The sequence below is a fragment of the Dermacentor variabilis genome, chromosome 11, assembly GCF_050947875.1.
Source record: "Dermacentor variabilis isolate Ectoservices chromosome 11, ASM5094787v1, whole genome shotgun sequence".
NCBI classification, from domain to species: Eukaryota; Metazoa; Arthropoda; class Arachnida; order Ixodida; family Ixodidae; genus Dermacentor; species Dermacentor variabilis.
Genome location: NC_134578.1, coordinates 51623063 through 51644127, shown reverse-complemented (window position 1 = coordinate 51644127; position 21065 = coordinate 51623063). Strand labels below are relative to the sequence as shown.

Below are 21065 nucleotides of genomic sequence, written 5' to 3'. Positions count from 1 at the left end.
TGTTCTTGCGTTTTACTTAGCGTTTCGGTTTCGTTTCGACGCGCTGTCCACCTGCAGGCATCAACTTGCATTCCCCTCGGTCCCCTGCATCGCGGAACAAGAGAATAAGAACAAAAGTAGGGAAAGACCCTGCTAGAAGTTACGATAGCCGCAGTAAACACAACCCAACTAAAAACAGAGGAGGAATAAGCCTGTGTACGGCGCACGCGATTAGAATGCGAGCGCGCACCCCTGTAACCGCGCGCTCGCGGAGTCCTAGCCCCAGGAAGAACCCTGCGATCTGCTGTTCCATTGGCCCTACCGCGCGCAAAGTAACGACGTAACGAGGCCACGTGGCCAGCGTCGTCCAATCGCAGATTTGCAACGAGTCGACGTTGTCGCGGCGCGAGCTGTGGCTTGGCGCGAGACGAAAACGGTGGGGTACGGAGGAGGGGTGGGTGGGGAGACCGAGAGCATGGAGATGTTGGCGGTGGAGAGCGAGGTACGGTGGATCCGTGTGGGGGTTCCAGTGGAAAGGGAGAGGCCGTGGTTGGCGGTGGTGGTGGGGAGAGGGGATGCGAACGGAAAAAAAAAATGCGGCGCTTCGGCTCCGTGGTGTTGACGTGCGGCCGGTCCGAGTTTACGTGAAAAAGATGGCCGCCGACGTTACCTTCTTCGTCGGCGAAGAGTTCACCTCGTTCACCGAGCTGCACCGGCGCATCCAGTCGTTCCAGCTGCGCAACTCGGTGCAGCTCTACATTCGCAGCTCGCGCAAGATCCAGGCCGCCCAAGTGCGCTCGACGGACGGCTACAACCCCGAGCTCAAGTTTGCCGAAATCTACTACGCCTGCGTTCGAGGCGGCCGCAAGTTTCAGACTCGAGCGAACGCCAGCAGCACTACCAACGCCCGACACTACGGCCGGGCCGAACAGTCGAGGTGGGTACCGGAGAAACGAGAGAGGGTGTGCTCTGATAGCGGCGGATCAGCTGATGATAAGTGCGCCGGCGTTGAGCCAACGCGATGCGCCGCTTGGATGCCGGCGTAACATTCCTCACTGCGCGTAGGTTTTGAGCGCGTGGTGTCGGGTTTCAGCAATCGCGAAATCGGCCCTTCAGCGCCGCTGCTTCTCTGCATAACGCGCTATTCAGGCCTGGCCCAACGTGCTGGGATTTCTTTTTGCGAACGTACACTCAATTTGGCGCTCGATGACAAAAGAAAGAAAATCGCGGTGTACTCGTCCTCGATGTTGCAGTTGTCGCGTCCTCAGGCCTCTATAATTAATTCTCTGTCACATATCTACTTTTGCGCGAAACCGCTTCCATGGGTAAGGCGTTGTGATAAATATTCGACCATCCGGATGAAGCCATGTCCGCGCCGTGACCTCCGCATTGTTTACACATAACCGGGGTCGCATTTTATATTTAGAACAGCCCGACGGTGTAAAAGGCGTTACCGCCCGTTAAATAGAAATGCCCACTTTACGCTCTCGTCAACGTCAGTTTCTCTCGTCTTAATTAGCAGAAGTACGCCGCATATATGATATATATACGACCTAAAACCACCAACTGTGTCTGTGTCATTCGCATTTTTCAGCTCACGCCAGATCAACTGCCCGTTTCACATAAAGATACGCTGCACAAGGGATGGCCAGAAGCTTTACATTAAGGACTTCAACTCCTCTCATAATCATGGGACGACCGAGGTACATATATCTTTTCTCAGATGCATGGTGATTTGTCATTTGAGACATATTAGCGCACTGTTGACAATGCATTTATTGTTGGCAACGATCCACTGTGCGGATGCACTGCAGACCATTGTGTAACACATGCTTTCAGTGCGTCTCACATGTGTCTGATGAGTCATGATGATTCATATCTATATGCAACACATGCATAGGCATGGCCATACATATACTTGGCTTTTTTCAAGGTTAACAAGATTTTTCAAGACCAGTAAGTTTGCGGAAAATATCCTAGTGGAAGCCAGTTATACCAATTCAGTCACACAGTTTAGCCGTAAACCAGTTATAATGGCTTCTATCAATTCTGCTAAGTCCCAGAAAAGTTAAGTCCGTCAGGAAGGGTGCTGACAGTTATGTAACACTGGTTATATGGCCTGTGAAAATCCAACAAGCAATCCTTGCGACATTCTAGTTTTAGGAGATTCTATTAACTGACACTTACTGTGTGTAATACAAAGTACAGAGCTTGAAAGGTACTCTAAAGCTTTTAAAATAAATGCGGCTGCATTTCTTTTATGAACCAGTTTTTAAGCATGTGCTCTTTTGTTGTTGAGAATCTCAAAATTATTGCCTCTGGTTTAGTGGTAAAACTTATATATTTTGACTGATGTGTCTGAAGCAATTTTTGTTGAGATATACTGAAGCATATCTCTAACAATTCTCGCCTGGGTTCATATTTATGATTGCATGGTTGCTTTTCTGGAGGCTTTCGCCTTGGTACGACGTAATGTTATTTGTGGCGCCTCAAAACAGAGTGTCAGGCTTCGCATTGGTGCGTTTCAAAGCTACACAATGCAAAGATAATGTGCTGATGGCGGGTCTGTGGTTCGAGTCGTGTAAACACGTCTGACACACAACGACCGGTCTCTGCGAGCACTGCGTCGGCAGACTAGGCAACTGGGGAGGAGAGCATGGGAAGGCAGTCTTCATTGATGTCTCGATAGCAGCAGCCGCCAGTTCCAATAAACGGCATGTTTGTTGTTACCCCGACTCATCTTAACTCGACAGCTGTGGTGACACCACACGACAGTTTCTGTTGTCATGTCCAGATCTACTGGCCTTGCCATGCATGCACACTGCGTGTGTCATTTCTGGATGTAGTCGACCGGGAGTACGGCCCTTAAAAATTCGCGTTCCACTCTACGGCAGGTTACACAGTCATTTATGCTCTATGAATAATGGCCGTGGTTCTGAATGCGGTTACAAGCGATTGCAAAAGCTTTCCCGCTAATTTATCCTGTAATCAGAAACCCGGAGCTGGCACTTTTTTGACGATCTATTTCGGTTTCCATAATTTTTGCCCTTTGTTGCTGGCTAGGACAGCACGGTTAGGAGTTTTAGATTCATCATCATCATCAGGCTGGTTACGCCTACTGCATGGCAAAGGCCTCTCCCATACTTCTCCAACTACCTCGGTCATGTACGAATTGTGGCCATGTTGTCCCTGCAAACTTCTTAATCTCATCCACCCACCTAACTTTTTGCCGCCCCCTGCTACGCTTCCCTTCCCTTGGAATCCAGTCTGTAACCCTTAATGACCATCAGTTATCTTCCCTCCTCATCACATGTCCTGCCCATGCCCATTTCTTTTTCTTGATTTCAACTAAGATGTCATTAACTCGCGTTTGCTCCTCACCCGATCTGCTCTTTTCTTATCCCTTAACGTTACACCTGTCATTCTTCTTTCCTTTAGATTTAGTTTTAGATTGGGAGATGCAAAAAGCTTGGCATCCACAAACTTTGGCTTCTTCAGTACTCAAGCCACTTGCATACCCTAACCTTTCTCTCTGTTGCTGGGATTGGCGACTTGGTGTAACACACAGTGACAAAAGAATGGAAAATGAAATGTAGGGTTACGATATGCAGGCAATATGTAGGGCTACGATATTCTTCTAACTTTCTTGACCACTGACATGTCTGTCAACTGTTACGTTTCACATGCGAAATGGTAAACTTACATTGAAGATGTGGTGGTGATATTCCAGGTTGTTAAAAGAACTGCTGCAGCTATGTTTTAACAACTGTCTTTGTTTGTTGGTTTGTTTGTTCTATAGAGAAATGGGAAGCTTGACATCGAAGTGCTCAGACCTGCGATGGATAATTTAAAAATATTGTGAAACATCTTTTGTGCGATTTCTTTATCTGCAGAATGTCTCGAAATAAATGTGCACGCGTGAGCAAAAGTTTCGGGCCACAGGGTCACCGAAAAAAACTGAATTTATTGGTAACCGAAATGCGCAAACTGAAATGTACGAGTGCACTGGAAAGTTCGAAAGAGGAAGTTTGGGCTGCAGCCCTCAATTTCAAGTCAGATGCATAGGCAGAGAAGAAAATCCATTTTATTGGGGGAACCCTGGTTCTGTATATGTCTGCGCACGAGTTACACACAACCGTAAACACTGACAACCCAGAGATGGGAGGATGGCAAGCTGCAAAAACTGATAAACTGAAAGCAGAGGAAGAGTAATTTGCATGACATGACAGGGTTAAGACCTTGTCAGCTGTCACCAGTATATAAGCTACCGCTGCAGTAATATTAGTCAGCCATAGTTGTAGTACTTTATTTTTGTAGTGTCACTTACCCGCTCTTCAGGTATTGGCCAAGAATCAGGTAGCACGAATATAAGTTAATATACAGGTAAAAGAAAAGGCAAGTTGAGTGTAACCAGGTTGACGGGAAGAGAAACGGAATTCAGGATGCATGAAATAATGAAAACGGATTGAAAGAAGATAATATGAAACGAAAAAGATGGCAAGGTAGCTGCTTAAATTTTGTGCTCATGTACCATTGTGGACAAATTTAAAATGCAAATGGGCTAGCTGCAATGCACTCTTTCATTTCTGCTTTCATCACTTTGAGTAAGATCTGCATGATTTCTGCGCGCATGCTTAGTTTGGAGCAGAGACAGTTTTTGACAAGTGGCTAAGTAGTGGTGCGACATCACTTTCTCACACTATCACTTGTGACATGTGCTCTCTATGATTTCCCTTTTGCATATGTATCATTTGTCCATGATAGTATATCGATTACGAATAATTTGACTTCTTGCAAAAGGAAAAATGTATAGGTAGTATATTTTGCACCAGAGGGTCCCAACATCAAAAGATAGTATCGAGGCGCTTTGTAGGTACTGAAAGAAACTAATACGCCCTGATTGCAGCGTAACAGGTATCAATGAAAATAACTAAACAGCAACAGTATCAATTCAGAATCTCGATAAATATTCGAAAGCATAAGTGATTATTCTTGTGAAGTAAAATCGTGAAACACATTGCAACAAAATGTTCACATATAACTGTTGCAGTTAGTGCACAGAATAAATTCTACAATTTAATATCAAGGAAGGAATGTGGCAGCATTTATTGTTAAAGAAATGTTCTTCTAAGGGATGATTTAAATATGTAAAGGATGAGATTATTTTAATAAGTTAAGTTATTTCATTGTTTTGTTGCTCTGCATGGGTGTCCATGTGGTTATCCATCCAAATGTGGTTTATAGCAAATCTCGTAGAAGTATTGTTTATGAATAATATGACATCGATAAAGTTATACATTATCACATTTGTTAGTGGCATTTTTTAGTAGTAACATATTGTTCTCTAGTGAAGAGCATGGTTATGCCCGCAAATGCAACTGAGGTAAAGACATAAGAAGCGACACAATAGCGGTATCAGTGAGGAGATGTATCCAAGATTAATGTCCACCCTTCACTGCGTCAGATGTTCCCACTTTGAAGCTTTCTCTCTCTCTCTCTTCTGGTGTTGTTGTCGAACATTTCACATCTTGGCCTCAAGTGCTCACTTGATGCAGCTGTTTAGTGAAAAGTTTAGTGTTTAGTGAAAGTTTAGATGTTTAGAAAGTTCAGATGTTTAGTGAAAATGAGCGGGATGCAAAAAAATTTAAAGAGAGTGCTTGAAGTGCAGCACAAACCTCCATAGATAAAGGATTATCTTTCATATCCAGAGATATATCATCCAGAGATATTCCATAGGTGTCAAGGATTATCCTAATTGTCCTGATGCAGCCATAGGCGCCAGCTGTTTGGTAAAAATGAAGAGAATGAAAAAAAGAAATTAGAAGAGTATGTTTAAAGTGAAGCACCAGCTTCCATAGATAAAGGATTATCTTTCAGAGATAATACAGAGATATTTTCTAGGTTTCAAGGATTGCACGCATTATCCTGTACTAGATAATCCTACTTTAAAGGTGACGGGAGAAGGAAACAGTATCTGCTGCTATGCATACATTTTTATCAAGTATTTTTTCTTGTATAAAGTGACCAAGTTACGTTGATTTTGTGTAACACCCAGTTTAAATCTTTATGTATCTTCAGCGTTTAGGACGGGTCGTTGTATTGCTCTTACTGGTTTCTTTTTGTTTGTTTTCCTGTTTTTCCGCTTGTGTTCTTTTTACTGTAGCATGCATTATCTGTGTAAATGCATATACTGTACATACAACTAATTCATTGTAACACCCCTATGTAATGCCCGCATGGGCCTTTAGGGTACTTGAATAAAAAACTTGGGAGTTGACCACGTAGTAAGCAATGTGACCATTCATTAAGTGAGCAATGCAAGTTTTTTTTTTTTTTTTTTCATACAGAAACTGCTCCGTAATTCACATAAACATGCTGTAGCCTTGACGGTAGCAATGAAATAGGCTTTGATGAAAAGCTTGGGTGGACTGGAATGCGATTAAAGTGCTCGTGTTGATGTGAGGTCTTGCGGTGTGGACTACTACATTTTCTGCAAGTTCATCGCCAGGTTGTTAGCTCTTGTCATTTATTGCACCTTTCCGTACTAGTTCAAAAATAGCGCTGCCAAACCCGAGCTCGCTGGATCAAATCACGGCCACGGCGGCCGCATTTCGATGAGGGTGAAACGCAAAAACACAGCCGTGTACTTAACTTTAGGTGCATGTTGAAGCACCCCAGGTGGCCAGAATTATTACAGAGTCCCCCGACTACGGCATGCCTCATAATCAGATCACGGTTTTGGCAAGTATAAAACCCCACTTTTTCTTTTTGTCTAGTTCAAAAATAAAACATTTTTTTTGGCAGATAAAGTCATGCTTGTTTTCACCACTGTTTGGGCATGATCTTTCCTCCACTGCGCTTTTATTGTAGTTTGTCATCAGGCACAGGTCTCTCTAAATTCATTAAAAATTGCTCTGCTGCTTTATTAGATAAGCCTTCTCACACAGCTTGGCAGGACGCCGTTTCCTTATTTTTCTGAAGGCTTGCCATTTGGCACCTTGGGATTTCTATGTGCACACTGTGAAACCTGCATTGCATATGTATGCAAGGGCGTCTACCAGTTCTGTTTGAACTGCAAGGATAGGAAAGGCCGTCTTACAGAAGAATACCACTGAATCATTCCTATGGTAATGCTAGACAAGCCCAGGGCAAGCGACTGCTTCCGTCACTAGTGAAGTACACAATGCACCACCATATGAAAGGGAACACTTAGTCATTGGTGTTCGATCAGTGAATGCCGTAAGCATACATACATGAACGTCCATAACTGCCATTCGCTGTATTGTTCTAGTGTTCATGAATGCTTCCAATGGAGCTTTTTGATTTCAGTGCAAGAACCCTGGTGTTCCATTTCACTTTGGTACATTGCGTACCCCGCGGAGCAACACGAAAGGGAACAAAATAAATGCTCTCAAAATGTTGTTGGAGCTAAACACACATTATCAGTACATTCAAGTGCCTCTACAACAAATGCCTCTGTAACTAAAGAATAATTATGTCCCAGTCATATAGTAAGCTGTGCGGTGCGCGACCTTTACATCGAAGTGACCTGTAGAACCAATGATTTCGGAGGCCTCAAATGCTCCGCTATAAAGGCGTTTGACCGTACCAAATTCTAGATGCCACCAGGCGTTGGAGGGAGGGCTACCAGCTACGTGTTAATATGTCACCTTTGAATGCACACATCCCGAACAATTGTTTCTTGAAAACAAATTTGGTGTTCCCTCTCATATTTCCTCACGACTATATCCTCTCCAGTCACAAATTACGGTCAACTGTCAATAAATGTGTGAACTTTACATATTTTTATTCGAGGGTGCTGGAGGCTTCATTGTTCAATTTACTCTAAACTTAACGTTCATGGTCTATTCCTTGTCATCACTGCACAGAAATGGCAAAAATAAGTTGTGTGCACAAATGTGTATGTCATGCCCTGAAGAGGATACACACGGGATGTAGGGTTGCCACCTGTCTAGCATTTAACAACTGCATCCGGCATTTCACTGATGGTGCTGGTTGCTGGGTCGACCTCCTGACTAGCGCATGTTTGCCAGTTTTGCAGTCCTTTGTGGATGAAGGAGTGCAGTACTGCATCACGGGAGCACCTATCGGGTAGATGGAGTGAATCAGTACACAAGGTATATTGAAGAAATGAGCTTGCAAGTTCCCCAATGCAATTTTTGGTGAGACAACTGCCAATTGTTGTGTATTGTCCTCACTTGCCATGTATGCTTTAGATTTGTACACATTCACATCCTGCTGCCTGTTCTTATTGTCAATCTGGGTACCCCTTCTGACTAAGGCTAGGGACCTTTGCCCTCATGCTGAGCTCTAAATTTTTTCTCAAATAAATTTCTCTCTTATGTAGTCCTTCATACAATGTTAATTGCTAGTTTACTGCATTTTCAAATTGTATAAAATTCGGCACAATTTTGTTGTTGTCCCCTTCTTTGTGTGGTATGGTTTCGTATCAAGTCCAGTGCTACACACTCACTCTTCCCCGTTTCCTGTCTTGGCCAGTTTTGTGCTGCGACAAATAGGTGACCCAATTGGCACATCCCATTTCGTTGAACATCTGCTGAGTTAGTACAGATGACAGTATGTTTAAGGGCTATACCATCGCAAAGCTTCCTAAGCACAGCATTCCTCGCACTAGTAAGAGGATGAGGAATGTAGCAGACTCACAATTGGAGAAGAATGTATCAGTCCTACTGGGAAGGATTCTTGCACAGGTGATTGGAAGAGGGTAGAGGGCAAATCTAGATAGGATAATAAGTAAGCCCACTGGTCAGCAGTAAAGCCAATGGGTTGTGAGCATGGCTTTGAGTCAAACCTATCATGATGGAGGTATGTACCTGCAGTATTGCCATTCAGGATACGTATCTCTGCAAACTTTGGTTGCCTTGTAAACCTTCTTGGGCTTTGAAATAACAGCTAAGGGATTTGTTAAAATATTTAGAAGTTGGAATTCAAGCTGCTCAGAGCCCACACAGCCTGCATGGCATCGTGGGTGGCTTGAAGTTCCGTTATAGGAGGACTGGCTTCCTGAAATGCATAGCGCTGGTGAACTGACATGGAATCACTTGTTGAATTGAGAAACTGTATGTGTTTTCCGTTTGGTAGGACTGCGGTAGCTTTGTGAACGTGACCAGGATCATCTTGTTGTGGGTTAGGGAGCAGGTGCTTGTCAGTCAGTGTTTTTGTATCACTACATTGCAACTTGTCTTTCTTTTTCACATCAGTGGGTGCCCCATCCTACATTGTGTAATTTGTCCTTAAACCTACTTATTCGGTTACTTATTTACTCTGCAGCAAGATGCTGTTCTGTCACGGAGCCGCACCCGCCACTACTGGCCAAACAGCGGGAGGCAGTCCGACACACCACCACCGGTATCATCGTCACAGGCAACGTATGGTGCCATGTCCAAGCCAAAATCCAGTGTCGTCACAACAATCGCCTCCAAGGATGGTCAGCGGCAGGTGACGGTCCCGTTGTCATCAGACGGTACGCTCCCCAAGGATCCCGTGCTTTTCCAGCTGCTCAGCTCCCCGCAGCCATCGTCCTTAACCTTCCAGAACCTCCTCTTCGTGCCAAAGAACCGTGGTGTTGGTAACAGCCTCCCGAGCCCACACCCTGCCATTGTCTTCCAGCCTGGCACCAACCTCAGCCGGGCAAACAACGCCGCATCTGCTGTGAAAGACGAGCAGACAGACAGCGACGACTGTGACGTTTACATCGAGCCCGAATGCATCTTGCAGTACGACGAGGACAAGTGCTTCGAGCTGTGCACCGCTGACACCAAGGACGGTGTCTGCGGTCCAAGCCTGAGGCTTGCCGCCACCAACAGCCCCAACGCTGGACACAATTCCGACTGGAAACTGGGTCACAGGTGCAGTTCGCACAGCACCTCCAACGGAGGGACAAATTCCGGTGTGGTTCTGCAAGCTCTCAAGGCAGTGTTGAACGGAGAGCGTAATAACACTGCCGCAGAGAAACCCAGCAGCAACGTAGAGCCAGTTGCGGAACGTTACGTGGTGGGCCGCTCAGACATCGAGGCACTCACTCGTTTCTGCAGCCACTGCGGTTCAAAATCCCTGGAAATGAGGAGTGAGAACCAGAAGGATGGCTCACTTCTGGTTGCATCCGTCTGCAAGAGCGGGCATCAGATCGAATGGAGGTTTCAACGTCTATAGCCATGTCCTAGGCGTTTGTACACCGTCTGGTCTCTTTTCTACGGTACGCATCCACTTCTCATGGACCCAAGTGTGTTTTCACAATGTTTCTTGACACTGTTGTGTGTAAAAAATGAAAGCATGACGCGAGAAACAGTGCCCGCCCGCTAGTCAACCCTTGTGTTGTCGTCTGCCTTGTTGCTATGTTTTTGCAAGCTAGTTGAGCTGTTGGGTGTATAACTAACACGTCTGGTCGCATTTTGTTGGGTAGATGGACTTGCTTAACGCATCTTTCAAGTTAGTATGAAGAGCACTATTTCTGTCATGTCATCATCATAAATTCCGAGTTACGTGGCACCTGTATGGCGAGTTAGATTTCCCATGTTGTGTCAGTTGCTAGGGCTAATTTATACACGTAGTTACTGTGTGTCTTGTAGTGTTATGTTTTTTTGTGTTTACACACTGAATGGTAAGAGGAAGGTGGTTGTTCAATTAATTTCTGAATAGTGAGACTCTGTGTGCTTTATTGCTAACAATGGAAGTGAGGATTTCTAGTTTTGATCAAATTGGCTCTTTGACAAGTTTTCCCCTGCCTAGCTTCAACTTTGAGCCCAACATCACAGTCACTTTCAAGTTCCTTTCCGTGATTTTGATGTTATAGTATTTCACAGCCGCACAAAGACAACTCCTAACGCACTAGAGCAATGCTTGCTGCGTTCTCCTTACATAGTTATTATCAGGTTGCATGAGTGGCAGCATCATTATTAGTATAGGCATATTTATTTTGTAGTCACATGTCTCTTTCATCTCCCAGTTTACCGGAGGCAAGCTTCGAGGGCAAAACTGTAGTGTCCTTGATTAGCCATAGTGCATTGGAACCAACGGTCACAGAAGCACCTATTTCTTCGATACGGCACACACCTTTGTCTGCCATTCATCTGTCTTTTCCATCGTGTCTGAAGAATTCTTAGAACTTCATTTGTTATTTCTTCATCATTAATGCTAATTTTGTATTCCCAGAGCGATTCAAGAAGTTGCAAGGCCAAAATGTCACATATTTTTTTATCACTATTGGGTGTACAGCATCTGTACCAGATGCCTGTGATTTATGTGAGAGTGCCATGCTGGTGGCGCCCTCTTGGAATGCATCCTTTCTTTCTTTCGTTGTCGTGTGATAACCTTGCTGCCCTTTAGTTTGCCTCCTTGACTCCATGTGTCAGCGGCGGTATCGGTGGCGCGTGAGTCACCTGGCCATTAACTACAGTCATTTTGCGTCACATTTTTTGTTGCTTGTTACAGAATTGTTAATGTTCATTATGTTTACCCTGTCTCTTGTGTTACTTATATTGTACACAAGAATAAGCTTCTTTTATGAGCTGCGTTTCTGTAGCAAAAAAAAAAAAAGTTATGCAGATCCAACGCCTACGTTGAAACCTATGTGAAATGAAACTTTTCGTTAACATGCAGCACGACCTTGACGCACGCACCAGTGGTCTCAAAGAGCCACTAGGTGTCACCATGAAATAAGTATGCGCGCAATTGTGGCCTAATGGTCAGGGCACCTGGCTGTTGTGCTGGGAGCACAAGGTCCAATGTAACTCTCTTATCTTCTGCATTTCAACTATATGGAAAGACAGGAGCACCCAGCAGTCATGATTAGCTAAGTCCAGGAGGATTTGCTTTATAAGAGAAAGAACAGCAGGGGCAAGGATTTGTGCGCCCGAAGGACCATGTGCTGGACCTGATGACATTGAGAGCTGTTCCTAATTACTACATGTCACTGTCTATGTGACCACATGTTTGAGTTAAACTGCTTGGAAAAAAAGAGATTGCTTCAAAACTATTGTCACTTTAAGATCGACATAAATAATAAACATTGAGTCGTGGGGCACTTTACGGGGTCACCGGGGTGTTTGTTATGGCCAGACTGTAATTTTCTTGCTCCCAGTTAAATTGTGGAAGATCAATACCTTCCATCCACAATTAATATTCATGCTAATAACATTCTGTTGCATGCTGATGTGTAGTCAGAAATCAAAGAAACATGTCAGATCTAGCTTGTCTGTGTCCGAAAATTGGCTTAGGGTGATTCAATTGGTTTAAATCGTGTTACTAGGCATACCCCAGTTGACGAGCTCTTTTTTTGTTTTCACTGATTGTGCTGCATCGTGCACGTACTCAATGTTGTCACTGTCACATTGAAATAGTTCCGGAAGTTCTCAAGCTGGTGAGCTGCTTCTGTCTCTTTCCACTAGCTTTACTCGCGTCTTTGATTTTTCTTTTTTAAACCAGAACGTTGAAGCCTGTCTCCTACAAATTATTTTCCAGCATTGGCAGCTGTTTCCTTAGACCTCCATGTATGATTCCTTGCAATTCAGAGGCTTCCTTGTCTTTAACAATGAACTGTGTTAGTTGATAATCGTTTTTTTACCAGCACATCATGAACAAAGGTGAAAGGGGACTGACTGGTTAGGTGCACCTTTCTTATTAACCTTTGTTCCCAAAGTTTTCACAAGGATGTAGACGAGTCTTCCTCTTGGCACGATTCTTCCATAATTGCAACCGCTTTATGACATTTCTGGATTCACTGTAAATCACTGAAGTGGACATTGGGCAGCAGTTGTGGGCACGTGATACCCCTGCAACCTCTTGTGCAGGCATGGCACGTGGTGAATTTTCATGAATACGAGAGCAAAATTGAGGAAAATTACTGTGGAATGTGTTTGCATTTGTCTCCTGGGCATTTTGGAGCGGTCAGGGGGTCTGTCTTTTTCTCCAAGCCAAGCCATGGATCTGTTCATTTTCATGCTTGAAATACTTGACTTTATAATAATGTAGCGCTCTAACTTTTCAATAACATTTGCAGGACAGTAATGGGTTCGAAGGTTCCCATACTATTGGGAGGGGGGTGGGGACGGGTGCCTGCCATTGTGTGAAGCTTTGTGCAGGTTCCTTTCACCGCAAAGCTATTTCAAAACAAAATGTATATTGGGAAATCCCCAAGCCTCGCGTACAGCTGGCACCCAGATTCCTTTGCATGAAGCTTAATCATTACGTAAATATCCTTGAATTCCATTGGTTGATTTAAGGTGTCTCTTTACTACTCAAAGTTGTGCAATTCTCTAGCCATTATTATTATCGCATTAATGTTGAAGTGAAGCTTTATTTTTTTGCCTATTCCCTCAGGTTTTGCGTTTCGTTGGTGCGAGTAGCCCCGCAGTAGTGAGAGCAGCGTCGACAGTTACACCACATATTTGCCATTGCGTCTTCTCTGATTGGCTCACGTGGTCACTACAGCTTCTCTGATTGGTTCAAAATCCCAATGTGTACGTCTGGCTTTACTCAACACCAAACGGCTTGTTCCTACGTTGCCACTGCGATCATTTGGTCAAACTTCAATGAGCTACAAAGACCGTGCAGGGCTGCAGGGGATCTTCTGGTGTTAGCGAAACACAAATGAATTTTTGTCGCATATGCACAGACGCAGACATTTGCATCACAAAGGAGACGCTTTCTCATTGACATTGGTCCTAAGCATGTGTTAACAGATGAAGAGAATGAAGTCCAGAAGGAGCTCACAAGCCAAGATGAAGGATTAGTTAGGCTGCATACCCCATTGGTTTCAATCACTGTCGCGTTGCATGTTTCAGAGCGAGTGTCAACACGCTCTAAAATGTTATCGCGACACAAAAGAGAACAAATGCATAAGCATAGTGGAACAAAGCATCGCATCACATGAATGCCAATAGTGCATTGGGTCTGCAGAATTTTTTAATCGTTAGTGCTTTTAACGGAAGGTTTCATATTTGATGAGTGGATTTTGAGAAGCTTGGATGAAATACACCAGTGGAGTGTGCAATGTTACATTGGGCCAGCAGCCACATTTCGATGGGAGCGAAATGCGAAATTCATTTTTAATGTTGCGTCGTTTTGACCGCGTTTCACATGTTTTTCGTTTCGGGCAGAGCAGAAATGAGCCGTTCGGAGTGTGCCGCTTGAAGTCTTGGTTGATGGTTGCATGAGCCACAGTTATTTTGTAAACTGATTGAAATTTACAATCTGTAAAGTTACTCGGACCGAGATAACCTACTTAAGAAATGTTGCTTGGAAATACTTTGGAGACCTATTCGTGTGGATGCAATTGAAACCTCTGCGTGGTGTCATCATGAACGCCAGTGGCATTGTATGCAGTTTGGCTGCATCTGAGAAGCTTCTGGCTATTCATTGAATTTTTTTTTTCAATTCGAAGTGGTCTGTTTGAAAGCATACGAATTTTTTTTCAAAGTGCACAAGCCATTATGAGGCAGCGTCACATTAATCAACCATCACACAAGTACAGATTACACTGATTCCTGGGGTGTTGTCAAACAGCTAAAGCAAGTCGGTCAAGAAGCTCTGTTAATCTGTTGGAAGATACATAAGCCAAGTAATCAATGTTCACCCACGTACAAGGATATAGCTCTGACTCTCTCCTTGCCGTGACAGGCACACAACAACACGATGAACACACATCTGCGCATGTTTCTTGCACCAGAATTCTTTTCTCCTAGCCTCAAAGAGGTTCCTTTTGACACGACGCATATGTTCATTATTCCCCTGTGTGCCTGTTCCATACACAACAAACTCATTGGGCCTGCTTCAGAGGAGCTTGTTGAAATGCGTGACCTAACTGTCTTCACAGATGCCCTGCAAGCTCTCCCTCTCTGTTCCCCCTTTTGTTTTCTTTAATGTTGAAGCCTTGTGTTTGAAGTGGTTTGAGCATTGATGTTTACCCTATCATTGACTTTCTTTTTTCCTCTCCCATTCTTCTTCTAGAACTTGTCCAAACAATTCTAGCCTGAAAATTCATGCCATGCTTCACAAGGTGCTCTGAGCTATGCAACATGCATTGTCTGACTCACCCAACGTCCATTACATACAAGTGCCGAAGAGATTGAAATCTAAACAATGCTGAACTGAAATGCTCAACACTATACAAACACACACCGGGCAAATAATTTATTCTCCACGCATTCCTTTCTTGCTTGTCTTGCAGTATGTGGCACAATAGACCTTTTCGTCATTGTTAGGCGAGGTTTCCCGCGAGGCAGTTTTGCCGAGCTGACAGTGGCCGTAGCCATTCTTTAGGTTATCCTTCACATTCGCAGATGGAGTGTGTTCGGGAGGCGGAAGATGTCCACGTGCGATGATGAAATCATGCGCAGTATCAAACTGCCAGCTTGCACAATTTGCCGTTCGTTTGCACTTGGGACGATCGCCTCAGCAGCCGTTGGCTGGCAACGTGGTAAAGCACGTTTGCAAGCCACAGCAGAGGCCCTAGTAAGAGACCAACATTTGGGAAAATGCTGGTGACCAGCCTCGTTGTCGATCCTGATTGATGCAACCTGCACCCACATGACTAGCCATCGTTTTGTATTTTACTTTAATAACAGCGTGTTCTTTGAGACTCCAGTTGTGATCATGAGGCATTGTGTTACACCAGTGGCGCAAATGAATGCAGAGACGAGAGGCAAACAAGGCCAATGTTTCTTGTCCTTGTGCTTATGTGTTCGCTTATCTGATACAGTTAGACCTTGATACAAAGAATTATCGGATGTAACAAAACAAATCTAATATTTGGCTGGCCTTGCTTTATTTTGATGAGCATTGTACTGCTATAACGAAACCGAAAATATGAAATCGGAGACATACTGGCTACAATGAAGCGAATATTTCTCCACTCAGCAGCCCAAAATATGTATTCTGGTAGCAAAACTGTCAAACACTCGGCAGGCGCAACTTGAAACACCGGCAAGCCAATGTGCCAATCCTGCATGATACACAGATCATTCATTTCATTAATTTCATTCATGGTTTCATTCATTCACTTATTCCGTGAGAATTAACATGAGAGCCCTTTGCTGACCTGTGGGTGGTATAATGCTTGCATTTCTTTTGCCCGAGCCCGATTGTGAATTGTTTTTTCACGGCACGTGTATGCTCATAACAACTACAGTGTAGGACAAAAGTAGTTTTGTGTTTGGATGAGGCATTGTTGCAGGGAAGTTTGGCTGTACTTTCATTCTTTTCCAGCCCACCTGGCAAGCACTTTGCTCGAATGTGGTGCCATGCTAAGTATGTCTTCTATCATCACTTGTAGGCGGCTTGCCTGCGATTCTGCGTGACTTGAGAAGGACTAACTGTTGGGCTGGACGGCCCGACACGTTGGCTGGAAAAAACCAAGCACAAATAAATTAGACAAAGACTCGTGGAACAGACGAGGACAAGTGCTGTACGATTTGCTTGGGCTGTATATAGCGTGCATTTTTTTTTTACAATTTAGTTACAAATATTTTGTTGATGGATGTGCTGCGTTTTTTGCTTATTGTTATTATAGCATGGCTGCAGCTTTGAGCATACTGCTCTGCTCTCACAAGTATGAAATGCTGACTTTTTTAAAAAAACATGCGCACCCACATGAAAGAGGGTGCACGTTTAATCTGTGTTCAAGCAACAGTTCTTGCAGACATGTCGGAACCCAATTCACTGCTGTTTGCTGCGTAGTTCTCGTGTCGAAGAATCATGCTCGTGGAACTTTGTTTATTTCAGTGTAGACCCAAGGGGAAAGAGAAAGATGGCCTCAAATGCATTTGTGAAAGTACATTTGTGAAATAGTACAGGCTGAATGTAGTGAGGGGTGTCGACTCATTTGCAATGCAGCTTACTTGTGTCAGATGTTTATTTATTAGAATTTTAGATCTGTCAAACAGCAGGAGTTGAGCGACTTATCTGTATTCAGCTTGACTTCAGTGGACTTGCCTGAGGCCCTGCCTGTCGCGTCTGAGTTGTTCAAGCACAAGTGTGTAACTTGCATTGAGCGTCAGTTGTTTGGGTTACTTATGTTCTCCGTTGAATGCCGTGCAAGCAAAGGAGTCGGGCTGAACGGCTAGATTACTCGCATAAAATTTTTTGCGTGGAGGTAGCATTACAGCACCATGCTTTTGACGCCGTGGTTTCGATACCATGTTTGATTAATACCGCGTGTTTGTGCGCTAGTCTGCCGCCCGCTTTGTCTAGCATAAATCACTGCGCATCATCAGCAGGTGTTGCAGGAGCGAAAAGAATGTAACCGTGTCAGGGCAATCATCTCAGATGCCACCTTTCATCTCTAACGCCAAGTGTGGTGCCCTCCTTGTCTTGCTGGAACAGTGACAGAGGGTATCACCGTTTTGTAGCTGGGAAAATCTACACATTTTGGTTTGGCATTGCCTTAGATGACAGATACATCCAATTTATTTTTTGAAAATGTGATTATTACGCTAAAACATAATATCTTGAACAAAATGCAACAAAAAATGCTGCCTCTGTGCAAACTTAAACCAGGTATGAGCCAGAATTTTAGCTGGAAAGAGCTGTTTATATCCATCTTCCATTATTTGTGCTAGATTTGGTACATTCTGCTACGATTTGGTAATCTACGGTTGTCTGGGCTGCTATGTTATGCCTTGAGTAGGTTCTCACCATCGAGCAAACCATAAACAACTGTAGTGCTTATTTTGGAGTATCCTAGACGCCTTGCAACTCAAGGTAAAAAACGAGTACCATAAAGAAACACTCATAGTTTGTTGATCGTGAAGTGATTACATAATTGGGAGCTATCGTTCACGGCACTGCACTTGTATAAGTGCCGTATGCAATTGGTTGTCAATGGGGCAGTTGCCTCGTTATCACACCGATCGCTACCATGATTGGCAGGCACCTGAACACCAGCCAACAAAGAAATACTCTTGTGTAAGATAATTTTTTTTTAGAGTAAAAGCCCAGATCTCCAACGTGATGGCCCCAATTGAGTATAGACTTCTGAATATATGCAGTCTACTGAAGTGCTCAAATTTTATATGTGAAACAATGCTTTGTGTTGTCTACACTGCAATTGCTTGTGATAAATTTGTCTGTTATTTTAATTAATACTCATAATGATGCAGATGAAAGTGGGTTTGGCAAATGCGCCAAACTTAAGTATTTGACACGACCATCCCGGGGAAAGCTTGGCAAACCTTTTGTTTGATTTGTAACTTTGCGCCTCGCCATTTTTATGAGAGCTAGGCTTTCGATTGGGTGTGTTTGCGTGATTATGTCTCGCTGTGCTGTTCGCACCCAACACTCCTTCTAGCACTTATTTTTTTGCTGGTCACACACATGCAGTCTGTTTCTGTGTGGTTTATTTAAGGCCTTTTTAAAGGTTATGGTCCTCTAGTCATGCAAAGGATGCTCCTGCATCGAAAATATGGCTCTCTCTGGTCACATATGTTGTACAATGCTTTTACTATACATTGGTACATACATCCAAGTCATGCGTCGATTGTCAGCCTGGTCTTTAGGTATCTGATGGAATGTATTGATCTCGCATATCCGTACGGTTCAACCTGCCCTTGCTAGAAATCCTGAACCACCACATATGCATGATTTTCTTGTAGCTAGCTAGTTCCTCATTGAGTTATACATCTATTTTGTGCTTGCTGTTTCACTCTGCCACGTCAAATATTTTACCGATGTTTTAATTCACATTCTTAATTTGATGCAGTCAAGAAAGCCTTTCAGTGTCATGCCTGTTTACAAATTGGCTGCTAGTTATGTTGTCCTTATTTTAAGTGACACCAGATTTTGCTATGTGACACATCTAGCCAGGTCAAATGGAACATGCAAATGCTGTAGTATGCTGATATTACATCACTCATCAGTCAACCTTTGGGCCTGGAAGCAAGACCCAAAGCCAGTCACATTATGAGGGCTAACTAATCCGTAGACAAGACTCTGGCTAAGGATTAGCTGGCCCTCGTAATGCGGCAGTATGTTACAAGCACTTGCATTCTTGCTTCATACGTACATATTAAAGCAGAATGTGCAGACTTTAAATTGACGTGATCCAACATAAACTTTTTTGTCTGTTGGGCCTGTCCCAAGCATCATCTAGTCCTTACAAGCTTAAGTACAGTTGCAATCTTTTTTTGTGCCATATGTTGTGCAATTTCTTTAGGTGTAGACGTACACTTTTGTCTGAGCAGCTGTGCAGAACATTGAGTGGAGAACTGGGTTGTGCCATAAACGTTCAGACACGGATGGAATAATTGATAATTTGCAAAACTTTTTTTATGTTGGCTGCCCCGCAAAGCTTTACTCTAACCACTGCCCTACCCAAGAACTTTCACTGACAGATCTGGTTGTCACATTTATGGCCAAAGTTAAAGGCTTGAAATTTTTCTCCGTAAGCTGTTTGTTAGTTAGAAATTTCTGAGATTTTTATGCAGGTTGGCTTCTTGAAAGAAAAACTAATCTAATCTGTGGACGAGAGTTGTTAGAAAAAAGCAGTGAGGAGAAGCTGACTTAGAGAATATTGCAAATTCTGGCCAGTGAAAAAAAAGAAAATGCGCAATGAGTGTGTCGCCTTGGAAAACCCAATGTATGCCATGCTAAAACCCTTCTCACGCCAAAGTTTGCATAGTTTCATGTGTCACTTATCCTTGTTTTGATGTATTTTTTATGTATGGGTGTGTGTGTTGTGAGAGTCTGCAAATTCATGCAGATATTGCTTGACCGAGGCATAAAAAAAAAGAAAAATAAAGCACTTTTAAAGCTGCACCTTGAGTACATTAGATTCATTCCTTTGTATGCTTTGTTCTACGAGTTGAAGGAGTGGCAACACGAACGTTCCAACTTGTCACTTTTTTTTTACATTGAATGAAGGTCTGAACCCTCTAAATCGTACATAATAAGCGCCCAATGTCAGAGCGCCTTAAGTAATTTTCTATAAATACTTGTTTCTACCAACTGGCCTTGTTTTTTGGCAATGTGAGAGTAGATGTGTTCCAACAAGTACGACACACTCGCTCACTCTGTTTCTGTGATCGCTGCCACAGCTAGTAGAAATGTGTGCACTGCTTTTGGTTCTGTTTTTTAAAAGCAACATTACCGTGCCTCCTTGCCTCATTGCTGCATGACGTCAGCAAATTTTGCTCCCTATCGTGATGTCTCAACAATGTTGATGACCTCAGGTCCTACATTTCAAGACCATCTTCAATTCAATTTTATTTCGTTGATAGGAGGAAACAAAACAATACCTGTTAACATAGCTTGAAAGAGGTTCCCCCCCCCCCCCACCACTTACCTATAAAAATGCAGTAGTAGCAGAAACACAGTAATTACATCCAGTACATATAAAACATACAATAGAAATGGTACAGTATATATAAAGATGTGCACAAATAACGTGTATTGATGTACATTTTGCAAACCTTAATGTTTTATTGAATACGAGTGCAATAAGTGCAATACATTAACACATAGCGTGCAGCAAAATATAACGGGCAAGTAATTAAATTAATTGCCATTATTTCGACCCCTCTAGGACCACATGATTTGGTAAAATTGACAAGCAGCGTCATAATAAACCAATTTAAATACCTTTATTGCTCAAACTACTAGTTTATAATGTCCTTCTGCTTCTTGGTCTTGAAGCGCAACTCAAACATCATGTGGCAGTGAGTGCTGACACATTTAAACGCTGCCTCAGTGCTGAACTGAAAAGAAAAGTAAATTAACAGTAAAGTAAAGCATTTTCGTGCCTAGGGAAACACTAGCGCAATCTGCTGCATTACTTACATTTTCCAGCCTTAGTAACTGCTGCAGGTGCATGATGGGACGCTGGTAAGGGTCGAACCAACCGAAGGGGCACGCTTTCGTCTTCGAACAAAACGAGTTTTAGCGCGAGAGTGTTAGCGGTCCCACGTTGCAGAAAATCCGGTGTCGGCATCCTGTGCGGTAGCCAGTGTTGGCGTCCCGCGAGAGAAAAATATTCCATACGGCACTAAAATTTTTTCTCTCTCTAAAGTTTCTCAGGCCGCGTCTCACAGTGTTTACAAAGTTATTCCTCGGAA

The 21065-nt window shown here is 43.5% G+C and overlaps 1 protein-coding gene across 1 annotated transcript; it reads left to right on the top strand.

The window, feature by feature from the left end:
• The first annotated feature begins 484 nt into the window (after positions 1-484).
• Positions 485-19770, top strand: LOC142564302 (uncharacterized). The gene is made up of 3 exons (XM_075675252.1): positions 485-916; positions 1574-1682; positions 9292-19770. The coding sequence occupies exons 1-3, from the start codon at positions 555-557 to the stop codon at positions 10171-10173; spliced, it is 1353 nt and encodes a 450-aa protein (XP_075531367.1). The 5' UTR covers positions 485-554; the 3' UTR covers positions 10174-19770.
• The last annotated feature ends 1295 nt before the right edge of the window (positions 19771-21065 follow it).

Excerpts from the sequence above, each read along its gene's own strand:
- LOC142564302 (XM_075675252.1), top strand. The coding sequence starts at position 555 with ATGCGAACGGAAAAAAAAAATGCGGCGCTTCGGCTCCGTGGTGTTGAC. Across the intron at positions 917-1,573 it reads GGCCGGGCCGAACAGTCGAG|CTCACGCCAGATCAACTGCC; the intron begins GTGGGTACCGGA and ends CGCATTTTTCAG. Across the intron at positions 1,683-9,291 it reads ATAATCATGGGACGACCGAG|CAAGATGCTGTTCTGTCACG; the intron begins GTACATATATCT and ends TTTACTCTGCAG.